This window comes from Oryctolagus cuniculus, chromosome 7 (genome assembly GCF_964237555.1).
Source record: "Oryctolagus cuniculus chromosome 7, mOryCun1.1, whole genome shotgun sequence".
NCBI classification, from domain to species: domain Eukaryota; kingdom Metazoa; phylum Chordata; class Mammalia; order Lagomorpha; family Leporidae; genus Oryctolagus; species Oryctolagus cuniculus.
In genome coordinates, this window is record NC_091438.1 from 159,717,550 (window position 1) to 159,737,426 (window position 19,877).

Here is a 19,877-nt window from a genome sequence, read left to right on the forward strand (position 1 = left end):
TGAGAGACCTCCTCCCGGGCCGCCAGGGTGCCAAATGTCCAGGCCGGCCCGGGCTCCCGCGTCCCCGCGACCCTGGGCTCCAAGGGGCTCCTCCCGAGGCCGGCCAAGTGGCCCCGCGGGCCCAGCCACCCTCACAGTCCCCAAGGTCCCCCAAGGACTCGCTGTCCCCACGGTCCCGAGGCCCTCACTGTCCCCAAGGTCCCCCGAGGCCCTCACTGTCCCCGCGGCCCCGAGGCCCTCACTGTCCCCACGGCCCCTCTGCGGCCAGCACCGTCCTCGCCGTCCCATTCTGCCCCATCACTCCGTCCCGACGGCCCTGTCCCCCCACGCACCGTCCCACTGCACCCCTGCCCCGCGCCTCGTCCACTCCCGGGTTTCCTTAGGAAAAAAATCGCGCAAGTGTCCTCCGCGGGGCCGAAATCGATGGGAAATTCCGCGCGAGGCACTGCTGCCTGCAGATTTCTGAGACCTCGGTGTCACGGGGCTCTCGGGATCGGCAGCCGCCGCCCGGATCCCGCAGGGGTGAGCAGCGCGGCCCTCTCGCCCGGCTCGAGGGACAAAGCCGGCGGCTGCCCAGCGCGCGCGCGCGCGACGCCCCGGTGGGCCCCACGCAAACGCTCCAGCCGCGGCATCACCCCTTTAAGAGGACCGCCGTCCTGATTGGCTGCACGCGGTGGGCGGGGCGGCGAGCGTCGACGTCACCGCCCGCGCACACGCTATAAATGCAGGCGGCGGCCGCGGCGACGGCGGCCGAGTGCGAGGCAGAGCGCGCGAGCGGCGGCGGGCAAGGCGCCTGCGCGGTGTCCGGGCCCCTGAGCCCGAGGCGCGGAGCCAGCCGGGACGGACATGCGCGGGAGGGCGCCGAGGGGCAGTCGCCGCTCCTGCGGGGTAAGGAGCCCGGCGCGCCGCGAGGGGGCGGGGAGGGCGGTGCGCAGCCCCGGTCCCGCGGGGCCCTCGGCGCCGGGCGGCTCCCCGGAGCCAGGGTGGGGGCGTGGAGGGCGCCGCGACGCCGACTGGGGCCGGCCCGCGCCGAGGTGCGGAGGGCGGGACCCGGGACCCTCCCCGCGCGGCGCGGCCGGGGCTGGGGGCGTCCGGGGCCCGCCGCCGTCCCGGCTCGGCGGAGCGTGGACGCCGCGCGGCCCCCCGCCTCGCCGGGCCGTGCACCCGCGCGCTGGGGACACGTCCCCGCAGCCCCGCGCACCGGCCTGCGGACCGGGCTTCCGGGGCGGTGAGCCCCGGGGTCCTCCCCGGGGCCTGGGGGGTCTTGCGTGGCCCCCCGCCGCCGTGTCGGAATCGCAGCCGCGTTATCCTGCGGGACACCTTGCGCCCGGGGAGCCGAGGCTTTTTAGGGGGAGGCTGCGGTGGGCTCGGCAGCCGCTGGCCCGAGGCTGGCACCGGTCCTCGTGGGCGGTCAGCCTCGGCCCCTCCGCCCGGCCTCAGCGGCGAGGGTCGTTCCCAGATGCGCGTTTTTAATTCAACCTGAGTTCCTCCGGGCCGGTTTGCGGACAGTAGGAGTGGGCTGCAGGCTGGTTGGGAATTTGGTGTATTTATATGTGTATCGTATCCTGGTGCAAATTAGATGACTCCTTAACCATGATTGGTGCTGTATTGGTGCTGGCTCCGTCTTTATTGGGATTTCATCATTGCTTGAAAGAAACCAGCCTCTTAGCCGATAAAAACGTGAATCGATTGTTAGTCATAAACTTAAGTGCAGGCAGAAGAGCGCCCGTGGCTTTCAAAGCGATGTGTTGGTGATTGAGGTCCACCTGCAGCACAGGTAGGGCAGGACTGGTTTCCAGGCAACTGTCCGGGGTGAAGAAAGGTGAGGTTTAAATGTGTTTTTTTTTTCTTCTTCTTCTTCAAGAGAACGGGTGTTTGCAAAGTTGTAAGCTTTTGCAAAGCTGTGAGGCTGCCGTGGGCGGATAGTGTCCGGGAGCCTGAGTTCCCAGAGCCTGGCCTTGCTTTTGGAAAGCGCATTTTTATTTTCATTGCATTTCTGTAAGTACGTACTTTGGAGTGAAATCTTACCTAAACACAGGCTGAAGGCGGACTGGCTGCCTGTTTGAGCACAAGACCCGATTTTGCAAAGTCCAGACAGAAGAAGCGGGCTTCTTCCCCACGGGCGGTGCTGGTGCAGGGACGCCGGCGGCCAGGGTCTGTGCCAGCCACCAGCAGGTCTGAAGGGAAACGCGGGGCGTAGAGGTCCCAGCGTGCACTTCAGGCTGCCGCCGCCTTCGCGTCGCAAGCTGTGTGTCCGGCCGGCGCTGGCTGATGGGCGGTAGAGGGCCAGAACTTGGCCGGGCGGACACTGACAGGTGTCTGAGACTGCAAACCCTTCCAGGGCCGGGTCTCCGCCGCGTGCCGCTCTGTCTACACAGCCTTGGACGCAGGCGATGTGGGTAGATAAACTCAGAGGAGCATGTTCTCTTGCTGAGGCTCGGTGAGATGGGACCCAGTCACTGATAAGGGTTGGAAAGCAAGTCTGTTGTCATTTCTTTATGGCTGTTATGAAATGTCTGCTCGTTTTTGACAGGTAAAGTCATTTCCAGTGACTGGTTTTTCCTACTCCTCAGTAGATAGTTCACAGCAGATGCTGGCCACTCCTGGGAAGGCCAGCTGCACTGGAGACTGCAGTGTTTGTGGGAAAACGACTGTTGACAGCCGCTTCTCAGAAGCGGACCTGGTGATGCTTCTGTCAAGGTGCCTCAATTACAGGTACAGTCTGACGCGCTTCAGACCGACCTGTCTGCATGCCGGGAGGCTGCCGTGGCGGCGAGCAGAGCAGGGGCAGGTGGTGCCAGGGTGAGCCCGGCGTTTGCATGTCTCGGACTCCCTCCACCAGCGCAGCGGCTGGGCCCTAGTCGGTGCGCGTTCGCGTCAGCCCCTCCGCGGTCAGGATCCACTCGGCACCCTCCCGCGTGCTGGGCCGCGCGGTGTGAAAGCCGGTGAGCGGGCGGCTCAGTGGCAGACACAAGCAGTGGCGGTGGTGTGGCGTCATTTGTGGTAGCGACATGCTTTGTGTAGGTGGGCAAGATGGCAAGTTTCGGGGTCCTAAATGAAGCCGTTGGCTTAAGAGGGAGCTTGGCTTGCGGTGGGTGATAGAGCAGGATTCTTTGTCAGAGGGCGGGGAGGATTCTGAGGTTGGGAGTTTTTACCTATTGATACTTTAGTCCAGTGTTCCTGAAAATTGACAGTTCCTGAAATTGGGCAGTATTGGTCTCTCAAGACCCCCATCTCTGAGACCTCAGTGAGTACCTCTTCAGAATGTGGGCTCTGGCTGCGTGGGTGGGAGGCCTTTTCAACTTGGGGACAATTGGAAGGTAGGAGGGCGCAGTCCAGGGTTGCTAAGGACAGCGCAGGAAACCGGTGTGGTCGGCTTCCCCCAGTGCCTGTAGCTGCCTCCTCTTCATCCTTTAGATTGCAGCTTAAGAAGTCACTTATTCAGAACATCGTAACCACCCGTGTAACACGTTCTCTGCCTCCTTGGTCTGTTACTGTCCCCTCGCTGTTACTGTCCCCTCGCTCTGATCCCCCTCCCGTGTTAGCTTGAAGACATCACGGGGCAGCAGCCGCGACTCCGAGGTCGCATAGTGTGGGGTGCACGGCAGGCATTTGTAGGTGTTGTGGGCAGATGGACACGCGCCCTCTGTGCATTTGTGAGCTGAGCGCTGAGTTGGTGGCTGCTCCGGGCTCTGCAGTTGCCTGGCTCCGAGGTCTTGAGCGTGGCACCCAGCAGTCCTGGGTTTCAGTTCCCCCTTGCTGGACAAGAAGGTCAGGAGGAGCACTGAGTTTGCCTAAAATGAAGCTGTGATAGCAAGGATATGTCCTGAAGGCTCCATGGGAAAAGTACCAGATTAGACCGCGGAAGAGCCCCGTACCCTTTCTGCTTACAGCAAGATGTTTAAGCTCGCGGCCATCTCCTCATTTGCAAAATGGAGTTGATAACCCCTGCCTCGTCTTCACAGGGATGTGGTGAGGATCAGGTGAGGTGATGTCTAGGAAAGTGCTTTAAAATATATTTTATTAAATTCCAGGTTTTACAGTAGGGCTTGGTTACAATGCCATCATTGGGATCCATGCAGGGAGAGTGTATTAAAAGAAGGCCCTTGGGTATATGCAGTAACCCCTTTTATGAGTGAGGACAGGCCTGCATGGGATCAGATGCGTGTTGTGGTGAGTTGTACTATGGTGGGGCATCAGCGAGTCATTTCAGATAGAAGGCTTAAAAATGATCATATAAAATGGTCCTAGAGTGGTCAAATAGATCTTACTCATTGAGAAGATCTATACAGGCCACATGTACAATTAATTAATAACTTAATAGAATTTGAGGTAGTTGAAGTAAAACAGGGACTTTCGTAAGCTGCAGATTACCCAATAAATATTAACAACCCATAAATCCCCCAAAAGGTATATATCCGCTGCCCTTAAAAGCCAACCGCTGTGTCAGGCCAGGTCACACTCTGCTAGTTTCAGGAGCCCACGGTCTCGAAGAGCCGGGGCAGCGGGCGGTCCAGAGCCCGGACTCGGAGGGCAGGCAGGTGTTCAGGCCCTGGTGCTGCCACTCAGCAGGTCTGGCCTCACGTTCCTCATCTGAAAATGAGAGTAGTAACAGTGACATCTCCCTGGATTGTTGAGGATTAAATTAATTAAGGCACATAAACCACTCAGAACAAGGTCTGGCGAGTGAGGGTGCAGTGGAAGTTAGTGCTGATGGTGGCTTTGTGTTCATGGTGTGATCCAGGGTTGCCCGTCCCATGGTGGGTGGCTTTGTGTTCATGGTGTGATCCAGGGTTGCCCGTCCCATGGTGGGTGGCTTTGTGTTCATGGTGTGATCCAGGGTTGCCCGTCCCATGGTGGGTGGCTTTGTGTTCATGGTGTGATCCAGGGTTGCCCGTCCCATGGTTAGGCCTCTGTGGTCGCTCTCACTGAGATTAGAGTTCAGTTATCAGTCTGTTGAAGAGGAATACTCCTCCGACCTTCCTCTGTGTCTGTGTGCACGCATGTGTGGATTGCTCCGGATTCTAGGGCTGCAGGAAAGGACAAAGGACACACGGCTCCGTTCCTGCTCCCTGCCCTCTGCCATCACTGAGATCCTGGGGAAGGCTCTGGGTTATGGTGGGCGAACGAATGGGGTTTTTGTTAGCTTGCTGTTCCTTAAAATACTTAGCTGGAGAGTATTCCAAATTATTGAAGAAATTATGTCATTTCATTTTGATTTTGACAGTCTGAAGATAAATTATTTTCCTTGGTGCCTCCATTTTCACCTCCTACAACTGGGCCATTATGTGCTGGGCAGAGGCCCCTGGGGAACAGCGCTGCCGCGTGCTGGTTCATTTTCACCACATCCAGCTACCTTTGACTGTTAACGGAGATCAGACTTTTGCTGCGTTTATGCACTGTTTTTATGACGCCTTATTCTAGAGTCGTTCACACGCATCTCACTGAAAGGTGATCCTGCTTTCTTGGCAGCAGAGTATGGCGAAGGAGATTTTCTTAACTCGACTTTCCCTTTCTCGTCCTACCCCCAAATCGGAGCCTGTTAGAATGAAATCTGAAAAACTCTGAATTGAGGCCTTTGTTTCGGAAGAATCTGTGCAAACTGTACTTTCGCTTTTTGTAAATAAACCGGGTCACACAACATACCCTGAACTCAGAATGTGTGGATGAGCATCAAGGCAGTAAATTTTCTCAGATTATTAGTAAAATGTTTTTTAAAACAGCTACACTGAATGTTCAGAGGGGCGACTAGCCTGGCTAGAAGTGCTTTAGACACTAACCAAAATGAAATCAATGACTGTCCCCCTCTCTCCGAGTTTTCATTTTTACGTGGATATGAACATGCAGACGTTGGTGTATTCGGGGAGCATCCACTCATGGACTCTGTCACGCTCCTGAGTTCTTGAGTGAACCTTGCGTCTTCTCTGAGCACAGACGCACTGGGAGGGTGACTGTCAGATGTGGCTGGGAGACCATTTCTCACTCTGCATAAACAGAAATCAGGTTCTAGAACCAGATTCAAAGAAGGAAATTACATCACACTCTTAAATAAGGAAGCACTGGGCAGAACGAGATGAGTTGTATGACAAAAATGTGCCCCTCCTCCTCTTGTGGATTGCTTCTGAGATTTGCTAATGAGATCTGGTGGCAAGGTAAGCGTATCTGGGTTACTGCCTTAAGGTAGCCTGCTGTGTTGTGTTGTGTTTCTTTTCCTTTTTCTTTCCTTTTGGCAGTTTCAGAGAGATTATCCTTAAGCTAAAGGCATGTGATTTCACCTTAATGAAGAAAGTGCAGTGCCTTTTGGTATAACTTTCTTTTTTTAGGAAAGTGACCTTAAATTTAGAGGCAGAAAAACAGTAGGTGCGTTATAATCTGTAAGGAAAAACTAGTTGTTTTCCGAAAGCGCTGCTCCCCCAGCTGCTGTGAGTGAAGATGCGGTGAGAAACCAGGTTGGAAAGCTACTCTGTTCACGGTGTGCGTCTACAGTTCTGCTCACCCTGCGGATTGTCCGCTGGGGAATTTGGAACTGAATTTAATAAAAATGCCTTCCTGGTACATGCTCTAAACTCACTACATTGTTGCTGTCGTCTGTGTCTCGCCCGCCCGGGCACTGGGTGAGTTCACTGTGCCTTGCTCCACTGGCCTACGTGTAACTGAGTCTTTGTGTCATATTGGAGAAGGGAGATGGGCACTTCCCCACGAAGGCAGTGACCCTGTGATCTGCAGAGAGAAACGCGGAGTTGGACGCTGGTCACTGGTCGGTCCTGGAAGGTGTTCAGATGGGAGGGAGTTGGGACCAGCACGAAGTCGCCCAAGAACAGAGACTGCTCTGGTTTCCCTTAAAAGGCAGGGGGTTCAGGAGGTGGTGCCAGAGGGGTCGCCCTGAAGGGTGTTACTTCTAGGCATTGAGAAAGATGGATTCGGGTCATGTTGAGCGGCCGAGGAGGCTTTGTTTGGGAGTCTTTGAAGAGTTCGGAGCAGTGGCCCGACTTAGTGTGAACATAGGTGAGGAGCACTGACAGGCCCTGGTGGGGAGTGCGCTTGGGTGTTTCCGGGTTCCTGGCAGGAGGGTGCCAGTGGGTGGTAGGTGGATGGATTTGAGAAAGTGTAGAAATAGTTTATGGAACTTGCCAGTTGGGTGTATACCAGCCAGAACTTGGGTTAAAAACGGGTGCCTGCAGGAGTGTGATGCTCCAAGACCCTGAACTGCTGGGGGGACGGGGAGCAGGCTCTGCAGCGGAGTGAAAGAAGTTTGACTTAGAGTTTGGGATGCCAGGGGACTATCCACGTGGAAACCTCCCCACCAGACAATAGGAGGCACACAGCTGAAGCCTGCGCCAGGCTGGAGTCATCAATTCAGAGCTGTCTGTGGGGAACGGAAGCTTTGGGAGTGAGCTGGGTGGGGGCCGGAGGTGGCAGAAAGGGTAGAAAATAGAAAGATGATAACCTCAAGATGCAAATTATTTTAGGGTTTTTCCCCTCTTGAATTCAACAAACAAGCAAACAAAAAAATCAAGTGGTACTTAACAGGAAAAGATAGTTCTCATCTAGGATCGGTATTTAACTCTCTCTGACACACTAAAAAGGCTAGTGTGTGAACTTGAGGAACCTTACCATTCCCGGGGTATTTGGATCCTGGTCTGCGCCACGCGGCACAGGTGAACACTCGCTTGTCCTGTTAGATGCTGATCTTCCCACCTCGGGGTGTTTTTGCTTTAATGTTTTGTTTTAATGAATTTTAAAGCAGAATTAGTTTCACAGTTATAAGGAGGCAGATTTAAAAAAAAAAAAAACTTGAAATGAAACAATGCAGCGTTAAATGATTTTCATTTCAGCAGAGTTTGTTTCTTTTCAGCTCAAGGTTGGCCAAATTGATTGACACCCCCTCGGCACCCGGAGTGCTGTGCACTGAATGCTGGGAGGTGTGGGGGGGGAGGAGAGTTTCAGGTGGTTTCACACCCTGTTTGCAGTCTGAAGAGCAGGTTTCTGAAACTTTGCTCTGAACCCGTGGTGCGCGGTGCTTTTTGAGTCTGCAGTTTGAAATTATTTTCCAAAAAATAGAGAACATGGCACTCATATTGCCCTCCTCGCTTCTCCCATGCAAGCAGTAGGAAGTTGGGACAGTTTCATAACATGGCCCATTCACAATTCCCCATTGAAATTTAGAGGCAGGTCACCTTCTATGAATACACAAAGACACTATTGTGGTCAGAAGTGAGCTGGCTTAGTGAACACAATTCTTTTTATACTAAAAAAATTTTTTTCTTAAGAAAGCTAACAAGTAGGTGATGGAAACAATGAATAAAAAATAACTTTTTCTAGAACATATAAATAATTTTAAATGACCATTGAAATGTAAGTTTAGAATTCCAAAGCCATTTCAGAAGAGGCGATAGTTGCACAATCATTCTGTTGAAAGCTACGGTTCAGATGGCATAGGAGGCTGACGCTTGGTCATTGCTGGTAGTGCTCGCTGGCCTGCACACAGGTGGGGGTTGGGCCTCCAGAATCCCCCACAGCATTTTGCGTAATCTGGATGCACAGTCTTCACACGTGTGCTGTCCAGCTACTGCAATTCCTCTTCTTCCTGTCTTGCCTTTCATTTTTGTTACCACAGCCGTTCCCCATCGTCTTGCCAGTGCTTGTAGGATGCTTGGGAGGAGCACAGTGACCCACTGGGCTCAGTGCACCAGGGGGGAGTTAGCAGTGTGTGTTTGTTTTTTTAAACTGGTTTTAAAATTTTGTCTAGCTTTACTTGATGGTAAGTCTTAGTCATCTAAAACTCTCAAAAAGACCTCCCAACAATGTAGATTTCTTAAATGACTTTTTTTTAATCCTGTATCTTTGGGAGACTGGTATAAAAATATTTGAAATATTATTTTTGCCCTATTGTAAAATCTCTGCCTGCTCTGTGAGAACAGCTGCCCTTGCAGTGGTGAGTGGCGAGAATCGGTAACGGGCCCGTACTCCTTACTCAGTCACTGGAGTCTTAGCCTGTAGAACGTCACTGATTTTACATTCCTCTGCAGTGTGAAAGGTAATCGATACATGCAGAGTGTTTCTGTAGGTCCCTGTGCCTTACGCCTTTGTGTACGTTTAGTTGGCGTTGATGAGCAGGCGGCGTTAGGCAGGCAGGCAGCAGCGTTCACTTAGCACCTGCTGCTGATCCAGCTGACGATGAGTGCAGTCACTGGGGTACAGCCTTTGTCCTGTGGTCATAATCAACAGGCAGCAGATTTGTAAATAATAGTGTTGAAGTTGCTGAGCAATTACAGATAAAATCCGCTGTCCCCCCACCCAGCGCACTGTCAGAGTCATCTTCATGACACCCTCGGTTGTGAGCGGTGCCTGGCGCCTGGTGGCTGTGCAGATGTGTGGTGGAAGATAGGAAGGTCTTGTAGAGTGGAAGGTCACGGCTGAACACGTAGTTCATTGAACCTGAGGGAGGAGCCTGGGTTTATTGTAAGTAAACGTGTCTCTGAAGGCAGCAGGCGTTGATGATAATTGACACTTGTAGAAGAAATAATAGAGGGTGGCATTAAAAAGAAGCCATGGAGACTGCAGACTTAGAACGTCTGACAGGGGAGGGACTTCCTAAAGCTGAGGAGCTGCTGAGCTGTGCCTAGCCCTTGAGCCCCATGCCTGCTGAGCTGTGCCTAGCCCTGAGCCCCATGCCTGCCGAGCTGAGCTTAGCCCTGCGCCCCATGCCTGCCGAGCTGTGCCTAGCCCTGAGCCCCATGCCTGCCGAGCTGTGCCTAGCCCTGTGCCCCATGCCTGCCGAGCTGTGCCTAGCCCTGCGCCCCATGCCTGCCGAGCTGTGCCTAGCCCTGTGCCCCATGCCTGCTGCCCCATGCCTGCCAAGCTGTGCCTAGCCCTGTGCCCCATGCCTGCCGAGCTGTGCCTAGCCCTGTGCCCCATGCCCGCTGAGCTGTGCCTAGCCCTGTGCCCCATGCCTGCCGAGCTGTGCCTAGCCCTGTGCCCCATGCCTGCTGAGCTGTGCCTAGCCCTGTGCCCCATGCCTGCCGAGCTGTGCCTAGCCCTGTGCCCCATGCCTGCCGAGCTGTGCCTAGCCCTGTGCCCCATGCCTGCCGAGCTGTGCCTAGCCCTGTGCCCCATGCCTGCTGAGCTGTGCCTAGCCCTGTGCCCCATGCCTTGCAGCCCCTGCACGGAGGAGAGTGTCAAGAATGCACCTTCGAGTTTGTCTTGGGAGAGAGCGAGGCGGCTGTCCCACGCTGGCACCGAGGCCACTGACCCTGTAGGACCCATTGTTAGCGGATAATGGAAATTAGTATCTTCATATACGTAACTGTTTCTTACACAAGGAGTACCTGGAGAATATCTAACCTTGGCCAAGCCTGAGTGAACTACAGAATACAGTAAGAGCTGGGTTACGGGATGGTCTGGCCCAGCACTGGACTCTGTCTGTGGGGTTGTCGACGAGAGCTCTGCAGTGTGGGATGCAGTCATTGCAGAAATCGCCATGCAGCTTAGGAACAGCAAGCACGATCGCTTGTGCTTCACCCACAAGGACAGCCGCGCCTGCAGAGCTGGCTCACTGGGCTAGCGGGAGGCCGGTGGGCCTCCGCACCCGGCTGCGCTGGCTGGGCCACTGTCGGGCCCCAGCGAGCTGCCTTTGCTGGCAGTGGACTCTCGTTTTGCTGAACCGTTGTGAGTCCTGAATTAGTGAGTCCACGGATCAAGCTTTTCTGTTCTCCCCTCCCCTCCCCAGTTCTCTGTTAGCTGTTTACGTGGTCATTTATTTAGACTGTACTAACAGGCGTTGCTGACTGCTTTCTTTTATTCCCTTCTCTCCCCTGTGTCCCCACCCCAGGGTGTGGGAGCTGCTGGCTGACTCGGATCCTGGCGTCACGCACTGCAGACGTCCGAGTGAGGCACAATGTCAACAGCGGGAGTTGCTGCCCAGGAGATTCGGGGCCCGCTGAAGACTGCGCTTCTGCATAATGGCCCGGCCATGGGGAGCGTGAGGACCTGCTGGGGCCGCCGGAGAGAGCTTGAGAAGTAAGTGCAGAAGTACTGACAGCTGCACCTGTATCGGTACGTTGTGTTAAGGTGAGAATGCGAGAGATACTTGTTTTATGACCAAGATGTTCTCCTCTCCTTTCAGTAACTTCTTAAATATCGACCCAATAACGATGGCCTACAGACTGAACTCGCCTGCTCAGGGGCACCTGACAGCTCTCGGTATGTATGCTGAACGTTTACGTGAAGCTAGCCTTGGAGAGGAAGCGGCAGGCTGGGTTAACGTTGGCTTTTCTCCATTATCTTTCAAACGAGGAAAGCTGAACTATGTCCAACAACAGTGTGACCCTAGTGGCTGTAGGTTCGGAGGATCAGACTGTGGTACTCTGCCATCTTTATCCTGGGTTGCTGCTCGCTCATGAGCACCCTGGTAATGTTTCTGAAATGGAGAACACTCATCCCAGCTCTGAGGATTCCTCCCTTTTAGAAACCTTGGACAAGATCTCCCCTTTCTTACTAGCACTGTCTGTCTGCCGAAAGCGGTAGGTGAAAGTAGTACAAATGCTAATCAAAACTTGGCAAATTGTGTGCAGATAGGACTTTTAATGTGAACATTCTGTTCCTTAGATTTTTGTCAAGAGCTGCTTGTCAGTTGAGCGTGGTGCAAGCGAGTCCATTCACTGGCACTGTTGTGATGGGCTGGCAGTAAGGACCTTGTCTGAGCTCATTTGTGTCCTCGTGCCTTGTATGGTCGCATGTCTTAAACGGCAAGGCCGATGTCCTGTGGTGTTCACGTAAATTATATGCTGTTCATCCTCTGTGAATTTTGCACACGTCACAAACTTGCCTGAGATGTGTGGGTGTCCGCTGTGCACACGTCCAGAGAAGACACGAGAGAGAATTTGTTCTTTGAACCGGATCACGTGCATTAACAACCTCCTGGTCTCTAATTACACCTGTGGCTGTTGCATGGGTGTTCTCAGGGTTGCAGCAGTCGGGTGTTTCACCAGTAATTCGGGTGGAAAGCTAGGGGCTGTGTCGCACAGGTGGAGCGAGGGTTGATCTTTCATTGACATCTCGTGTTCATTCTAGGGCACACTTCGAAATCTCCGGTGAATGGCCACTACTTTGCAGAAAACGGTCCCTCTGCAAGACCCAGCCTGCCCCCTCTCATTATTCCCCCAAGTGAAGGCGTGGGGCAGCGTGAAGAGGATCAGGTTGTGTGTGGAGTTAAGAAGCTCTCGGTGAATGGCGTTTGTGCTTCCACGCCTCCACTTACACCCATGAAAAACCCCCCTTCCCTCTTCCCCGGCGCAGCTCTTGGGGAACGGGGTTCGAGGCCCCTTCCACCGCTGCCGCTCTCCGAAGACCTCTCTCTCGATGAGACAGACTGTGAGGTTGAGTTTCTCACCAGCTCGGACACAGACTTCCTTCTAGAAGACTGTACACTTTCTGACTTCAGATACGACGTCCCTGGCAGGCGAAGCTTCCGTGGCTGTGGACAGATCAACTATGCGTATTTTGACACCCCGGCTGTTTCTGCCACAGATCTCAGCTACGCGTCGGACCAAAACGGAAGTGTCCCACATCCAAATCCACCTCCCCCTCAAGCCCACCGAAGGTTAAGAAGGTCTCATTCGGGACCGGCTGGCTCCTTTCACAAGCCAGCCATAAGGATATCCAGCTACACACACAGAGCGTCTCCCAACTCCGATGAAGACAAACCTGAGGTTCCCCCCAGGGTTCCCATACCTCCCAGGCCAGTGAAGCCCGATTATAGAAGGTGGTCGGCAGAGGTGACGTCCAGCACGTACAGTGATGAGGACAGGCCTCCCAAGGTACCCCCCAGAGAGCCTCTATCCCAGAGCAGCTCCCGCACCCCGAGTCCTAAGAGCCTTCCGTCGTACCTCAACGGGGTCATGCCCCCGACCCAGAGCTTTGCCCCTGACCCCAAGTACGTCAGCAGCAAGGCCCTGCAGAGACAGCACAGCGAGGGCTCCGCTAACAAGGCGCCTTGCATCCTGCCCATCATTGAGAATGGGAAGAAGGTGAGCTCCACACATTATTACCTGCTACCTGAGAAACCGTCCTACCTGGACAAGTTTGAGAAGTTTTTTAGGGAAGCGGAAGAAACGAGCACAAGCGCCCACCTCCAGCCACTCCCTGCTGACTGCGCGGTGGTTTCAGCCGTGGAAAAGCTGGACTCAAAAACACGAGTGGATCTGGGCGGCCACGTGAAGCGCAAACACCTCTCCTACGTGGTGTCCCCGTAGCCCGTCGCCTGGGAGCCGTGGCTCTCGCCTTGCCAGTTTTGAGGGTCACAGCAGGATCTGTACGGTGAACTGTGTCGTAACGGAAAGGTTCGGGGCAGCTGTGAGCCCGCGTCCCTGACTGTCGGCGCTGGAGAGAAGCGAGTTCAGGTCGGCGACTCGAGCGGGAGGGCGGGGCGGCCCCTCTGCGTGCACCACACGCCTGTGTACACGTCGTGGCCCAGCCCGAGCCGTAGTTGCAGGTCAGCCAGTTAGGCTCTCTTGGAGTAGTAAGAACTCAAGCTGGAGAAACGACTCCTGAGACTGAAAGTCGAGCAATCAAAGGAGAAACAGTGTTGTTCAGATCAAAATCGTAGAAAGATTATTTTTGTTAAGTTTGAAGATATCTGGCTCAAGCCAGTTCTGTTCTGTGTCATTTATCTTGCAAGCAGTCTTACTTGGCAACCATGTGATCACCTGTGCGTGTCTCACATCTCAGAGTGAGCAGCCGAGAGAATTCGTCCACACTGCTCAGTCCCGCGTTCTTCCCCCAGACAGGCGGGAAAGCCTGCTGGGCCAGTGGGCTTCAGGATGTCAGTTTACAGGCTACGCGATGGAGAGTCACTGCGTGGGGGCGTGTGCTATATGTTTTTGTTTGTAGGTTTTTTTTAGACTGTATTAATAAACAAGTACAACACAAGCTGGCCTTGTGTTGCTGGTTCCTATTCAGTATTTGCTGGGGATTGTTTGCTTGTTAAGTAAAACACTTCTGACCAGTAGTGCAGTATGTCTTAATACCAGAGGTCACATCAGCCGTCTTTCTGCTTAGAAACTCCCACTGGCTGCCTCGCTGCCTCCCTGACTCTGAGCCCCAGAGCTGCAGTCCTGTCCTCACCTCCTGCCGTGCATGTATTTTGTGTAGGCAAGCGCAGAGACAAGGTGCTCCCTAACAGGTCCGTGATCACGATGTTCTCTTAACAGTCAAACAAGCCGTTTACAGTTTCAACTGCTGAGTGACATTTGAGCTATTTAAAGCTTATTATATTTTAGTATGAACTAAATGAAGGTTAAAACATGCTTTAGAAAATGCACTGATTTCCGCATTATGTGTACAGTATTGGACAAAGGATTTTATTCATTTTGTTGCATTATTTTGAATATTGTCTTTTCATTTTAATAAAGTTATAATACTTATTTATGACACCGTTGATACTGTTTCTTGCCTAAACTCTTATAAAATGTCTCAAGCAATTTGATAGCCTTATCTTTTGTTGTTGTTGTTAGATTTGTTTATTTTGAGTGAGCGAGAAAAGATATTCCATCCACTGGTTCACTCCCCAGTCAGCCAGGGCTGGGGCAAGCGAAAGCCTAGGAACAGAAGCTGTGTCGGGATCTCCCGCGTGGGTGCAGGCGCTCGGGTGCTAGAGCCGTCACCAGCTTTTTCCCGGGAGCAGTAGCAGGAAGCCGAGTGGGAAGCAGAGCAGCCAGGACCGGACCTGGTGCTCAGACACAGGATGAGGGCCTCCTAAGCAGAGCGTCACCCAGGGCCCCGCCACACCTGCCCAGCATTAGCCATTTTTACCTGCAAGAGGAGTCAATATACACGTGAAACTTGAAATTCTGTGAAATGACAAATAATTTGAGCAACTTTATTCAAAATATTACAAAAGCGAAAATAACTTAGTATTTACCTCTAACAATTAAGAGAGTGACCTCGGATCTGGTGTGAGCTCCCAGGACGACTCCGTGGGCGTGGGGAGAGGAGTGGCACACTGGCCCTGATGTCCATTTTCAGCGGTGGGTTTCTCGGGACCCTGGCCGGGGAAGAGGCTGGTGTGTTGAGAAGCTGACGGCCCGGCAGGCATAGGGGGCGAAGTGGCTGCCACTCAAAAGAGCCATGGTTATTTTTTGTTTGTTTTTAAGATGACAGTGGCTGCGGGGGGCAACAGATGGGAGAAGAGCAAAAGGAGACAGGGCGCCGGCTCGGGTGCTGGGGCAGTCGCAGTCCTCAGCCCAGGGCTGGCTGTAAGGATGCTTGGGAGATGATAGCGGCAGGCCCTAGACCACCGAGGTGGCATGCGGGGCACACCCCCATCCTCTGCTCACCGCGGGGCGCAGGCGCAGGCACTTGTTCACTGATGGCGGTACTTACTGCTCTGCCGTCTTCTGTAGGTTTTTTGTTTTGTTTTGTTTTGTTTTTTTGTTTTGCCTCTTCCTGTGCCCCCACTACCTTTTCTTTGTTTTGTGGTCAACAGATGGGGCTTCACACGTTCTTGTAAAATGAGATTTAAAAAATAAAAAGCTTTATCTCAACTTAAATTCCATTGAAGTTCAGGATTCAAAGTGGTGCCGGCCACTTAACCCATCCCCAAAGAACTGTGGGTCCTGGGAGTTTAACCCTTGTCAGCACAGCGTTTTGTGTGTTTCTATCTGAAGAAAAATGGGCACCTTCAACCCTTCGGAGATGTCTTAGATTAAGAAATAAAAAGAAACCACCCAGGCCTGCTAGGTGGATGCCCAGGGAGTTCCCCAAAACTTGCGCAGTCACCCTTGTGTGATGACAGCGAGCAGAAGCTTGGTGGCAGAGAAGGATTTGGGTGACATTTTCCTGTTGTTTTTTTTTTTTTTTTTTTTTTTTTTTTTTTTTTTTAGATTTATTTATTTGAAAGGCAGAGTTAGAGTCAGAAAGAAAGGGAGATCTTCCATCCTCTGGTTCACTCCTCAAATGGCTGTAACAACCAGGGCTGGGCGGGGCCAAAGCCAGGCGGCTGGAACTCCATCCGGGTCTCCCACGTGGGTGGCAGAGGCCCAGGCACTTGGGCCATCTTCTGCCTCTTCCCTAGGCACATCAGCAGGGAACTGGATTGGAAGTGGAGCAGCCAGGACGAACTGGCACTCGGATGGGGGTGCCGGCATCGCGGGCAGTGGCTCCACACAGTGTGCCACAGCGCCGGCCCCTGCCTGTCTTTCTCCCTCCAGACACCCCCCTAACAAGCAGATGGCACCATTTGGCCCTCCAGAAGGTCAACAAGCAAAGTGCAGTGAGCATCCCCCAACCCTGCCAAGACGCTTGCCCTTGCTGTTCCTGTGGACCGCTTCCACCTCCTGGCAGCCATTGCTTTGCCTGAGCTTTGTCTTCGGATCACACCGGGGGCGGGGGCGGGGGGGGGGGGGGCTGTTGTAATCTCCTGTTACAATGCTTTGAGAAACACTGTGGGATCCTGGTCCCAGTCTGCATCCCATCTGGGCACAACAGTGTTGGCAGATGTTGCTCGACTTGATTTTTCCGTCAGACTCCTTTATGCAGAACCAGCTGAGATGCCTGTGGTCTTGGCTATTTCAGCTGTTAATCACCGTTCCTCTTTAATTCGGGCACTAACGAGGGATTTTTTTCCTTGCAAGTGGGTGTGCACGGTCTGCCTCTGTGGGCTTCATCTTCAGTGCTGTCTCATTCCTTTTTTACTATTTTAAAGATTTATTTATTAATTTGAGAGGCAGAGTTACAGAGAGAGGTCTTCCATCCACTGGTTCACTCTCCAAATGACTGCAGTGGCCGAAGCTGGGCCAGGCCAAAGCCAGGAGCTTCATCCGTGTCCCCCATGTGGGTGCAGGGGCCCAAGCACTTAGGCCGTCCTCTGCTGCTCTCCCAGGCGCGTTAGCAGAGAGCTGGATCAGAAGTGGAGCAGCCAGGACTGGAACTGGCATCCATATGGGATGCTGACACTATAGGCGGTGGCCCCATCTTCCATCCCTTGATTCACTGCCCAAGGGACCCCGACAGTTGGGGCTGGACCAGGACAAAGTCAGGGGCCAGGAACTCCAACCAGGTCTCCTACATAGGAAGGACTCGTGCTTGAGCCATCACCTGCCGCTTCCCAAGTGCGTTAGTAGGGAACTGGTTTGTAAGCAGAGCAGCCGGGACTCGAGCCAGCACTGTGATACGGCATGCAGGGGGTGGCCTAACCTGCTGTGCCACAACACTGCCCCCACCATTAACTTTTAGTAAAGCGCCAGGGATTTCAGCATCCTTCCACACAAGCGTCAGCATGGACTGGATGCTTGTTCTTGCTCCAGTTTCAACAGAACCTGGGCTGCTTTGGCGGGGCTCTTTTCCAACTGATGTCTTATCCTTGGTGCCTCAAGCCAGGTCACGTCCCGGGGATGTTGTACCGGGCCCGTGTGCGTTCATTCTGGTCCTCAACAGTGGTGAAACCATGCAGAGCTGCTTCATCTCACGCTTTTCCCACGAACCTTTTGAAAGCCCATCGCATTGTTCGTTCGTTCCACGTTTGCCTCCCTCTTACCTGAGTTTTCCCTTGATCTTGCAAGAATGTACCTGTTGCCTTCATTTTGCCTGGCCAAGCCAGTGTGCCCGCCACCACGCCGACGCCAGCCCATTAGCACACACTCCAGAGCGCCATTTGCCAACTTAGGTTTCAGCCAGCAAGTTGAGTCCACAGGCTCCGTGGCATGCGCCAACCCCAGCCCTTCCGGCACTCTGAGCTGCTGCAGAGACAGGGACAGCTGCCCCTCCTGCACTGCTGTCCCGGCGGTCCGGGGGGGCTTCTCTTCCCAGGTGGAGGAGTCACTCAGCCTCCCCAGCCCGCCCCTCCCAGGTCCTCATCAGCACACAGGTGACTGCCACAGCAGCTCTCTGCGTGGCACCTGACGGGTGGACGACGGGGTGCTGCTTTGTGGCCGGAAGCAGAAGCTGAGGCCGGGAGGCTCTCCTGTCCATTGCGTCGACATTGGCAGTAAAACTTGCCCGTTTCTAAGCTGCAACAATCAAATATCTGTTGCCTGTCCTCCATTTTTATTACATTCCCCAAAAACATGTTAGTGGAAGTTTAATGCTCGTTGCTTATTTCTCTGGGTCTCAAGGGATGTCTTCAACTATGCTTTGAGAACTAAGAACCTGGCCCAGCGTCGTGGCACAGCAGGCAAGCCAGAGCCTGCAACACCAGCGTTGCATGTGACAGTTTGGGTCCCAGCTGCTCCACTTCCGATCCAGCTCCTTACCAATGCACCTGGGAAGGCAGTGGACGATGACCCAAGTACTTGGGCCCCTGCCACTCACATGGGAGACCCGGATGGAGTTCCAGGCTCCCGGCTTCAGCCTGACTGAGCCGTGGCTGTTGCCGCCATTTGGGAAGTGACCCGGAAGATGAAAGATATCTCTCCCCCTCTCTCCCCCTCTCTCCCCCTCTCTCTCCCTCTCTCTGTAGCTCTGCCTTTCAAATAAATACATATGTCTTCTTAAGAAATAGCTAGTTTTGAGAGAATGCTTTCTCACAGAGACAGCCTTATTTTTAAAAGACCATTAGAGGCTTTTATTACTATTATTATTATTATTATTTGAGAGACAGAGGCCTCCCATCCGTTGGTTCATTCCCTCAACGCCTGCAACACCTTGGGCTGGGCCAGGCCCGAGCCAGAAGCCGAGAACTCAGTCCACGTGGGTGGCAGGGACCCAAGTACTTGAGCCATCCCCTGCTGTCTCTAAGGCTGCACACCAGCAGGAAGCTGGACTCAGGAGCTGGAGCGAGACTTGAACTCATGCACTCCGATATGGGATGTGGGCATCCCAAGTGCCATTTTAACCATTGCACCCAATCCCGGCCCAATAGTCTTCCAGATCCAGTCATAGTTGACTAGCGGGAGACCCATATCCAGATATCTACTAGTTCAAGAATATTAATATAATGAGCTATTCTCTGATTGGATTATTTCGCTGCACGATTGTTTGGGAGTAGATGGAACTTCATCTTAAAAATAAACAAGTTCCCCAGCACAGTTGCGTCACACACAGTTTCTGTTTTTTTCCTTTATCTTGACATAATTATAAGCTCACAGGAAATTTCAAAAATAGAAGTTCCCTGCACCTGTTACCAACATCCCCCAGTGATAACATCTGATTATCAAAGCCAGGAAATTGGCACTGACATAATACTCGTTTCCTGTAGAAATCATGACTATCAAAACTGTTAGAGGGGAGTGAGCATGTGGCTTGGCGGTCAGACTCCCGTGCCCACGCGGGGCACCCGTGTTTGAGTCCCGGCTCCTCCTGACTCCTGCAGATGCGGGGGAGCAGCAGTTCAGGTGTCTCAAGCAGTTCAGTTCCTGTCACCCCCACAGGAGACCTGGAGTGCTCTCCTGGCTCCGGCTTCCACCCTGGTGCAGCCTCCGCTGCTCTGGTCATTTGAGGAGTGGACCAGTGGATGGGAGGGCTCACTCTCCGTCACTCAAACTCCTGTAATAAATGAACTTAGGTCCTGCTTTTTAAAATGAATTTAGAGGACCTGCCTTGTGGCATGGCTGGTAAAGCCATGGCCTGTGACACCAGCATCCCACATGGGTGCCGGATCGAGTCCTGGCTGCTCCACTTCCAATACTCTCTACTAATGTGCCTGGGAAAGCAGAGGAAGATGGCCCAAGTGCTTGGGTCCCTCACCCACATGGGAGACCCAGAAGAAGTTCCTGGTTCCTGGCTCCGGCCCCGCCCAGCCCAGCCTGGGCTGTTGTAGACATTTGGAGAACGAACCAACAGATGGAAGGTCTGTTTCTCTCTGTGTGTGTGTGTGTGTGTGTGTGTTGTGTATCTCCCTCTCTCTCTCTATCTCTGCCTTTCAAATAAATAAATATTTTTTT

At 53.4% G+C, this 19,877-nt stretch overlaps 1 protein-coding gene across 2 annotated transcripts; it reads left to right on the forward strand.

Moving 5' to 3' along the window:
* The first annotated feature begins 731 nt into the window (after positions 1–731).
* Positions 732–14,430, forward strand: ERRFI1 (ERBB receptor feedback inhibitor 1). 2 transcript variants are annotated; one of them, XM_070077056.1, is made up of 6 exons: positions 736–888; positions 2,574–2,715; positions 10,159–10,376; positions 10,832–11,019; positions 11,126–11,202; positions 12,073–14,430. In XM_070077056.1, the coding sequence occupies exons 4-6, from the start codon at positions 10,898–10,900 to the stop codon at positions 13,251–13,253; spliced, it is 1,380 nt and encodes a 459-aa protein (XP_069933157.1). In that variant the 5' UTR covers positions 736–888; positions 2,574–2,715; positions 10,159–10,376; positions 10,832–10,897; the 3' UTR covers positions 13,254–14,430. The 2 variants fall into 2 exon arrangements, with proteins under 2 accessions (XP_051712843.1, XP_069933157.1); XM_051856883.2 differs by lacking the exons at positions 2,574–2,715; positions 10,159–10,376 and having other exon boundaries at positions 732–888.
* The last annotated feature ends 5,447 nt before the right edge of the window (positions 14,431–19,877 follow it).

Excerpts from the sequence above, each read along its gene's own strand:
- ERRFI1 (XM_051856883.2), top strand. The coding sequence starts at position 10,898 with ATGTCAACAGCGGGAGTTGCTGCCCAGGAGATTCGGGGCCCGCTGAAG. Across the intron at positions 11,020-11,125 it reads CGCCGGAGAGAGCTTGAGAA|TAACTTCTTAAATATCGACC; the intron begins GTAAGTGCAGAA and ends CTCTCCTTTCAG. Across the intron at positions 11,203-12,072 it reads GGGGCACCTGACAGCTCTCG|GGCACACTTCGAAATCTCCG; the intron begins GTATGTATGCTG and ends TGTTCATTCTAG.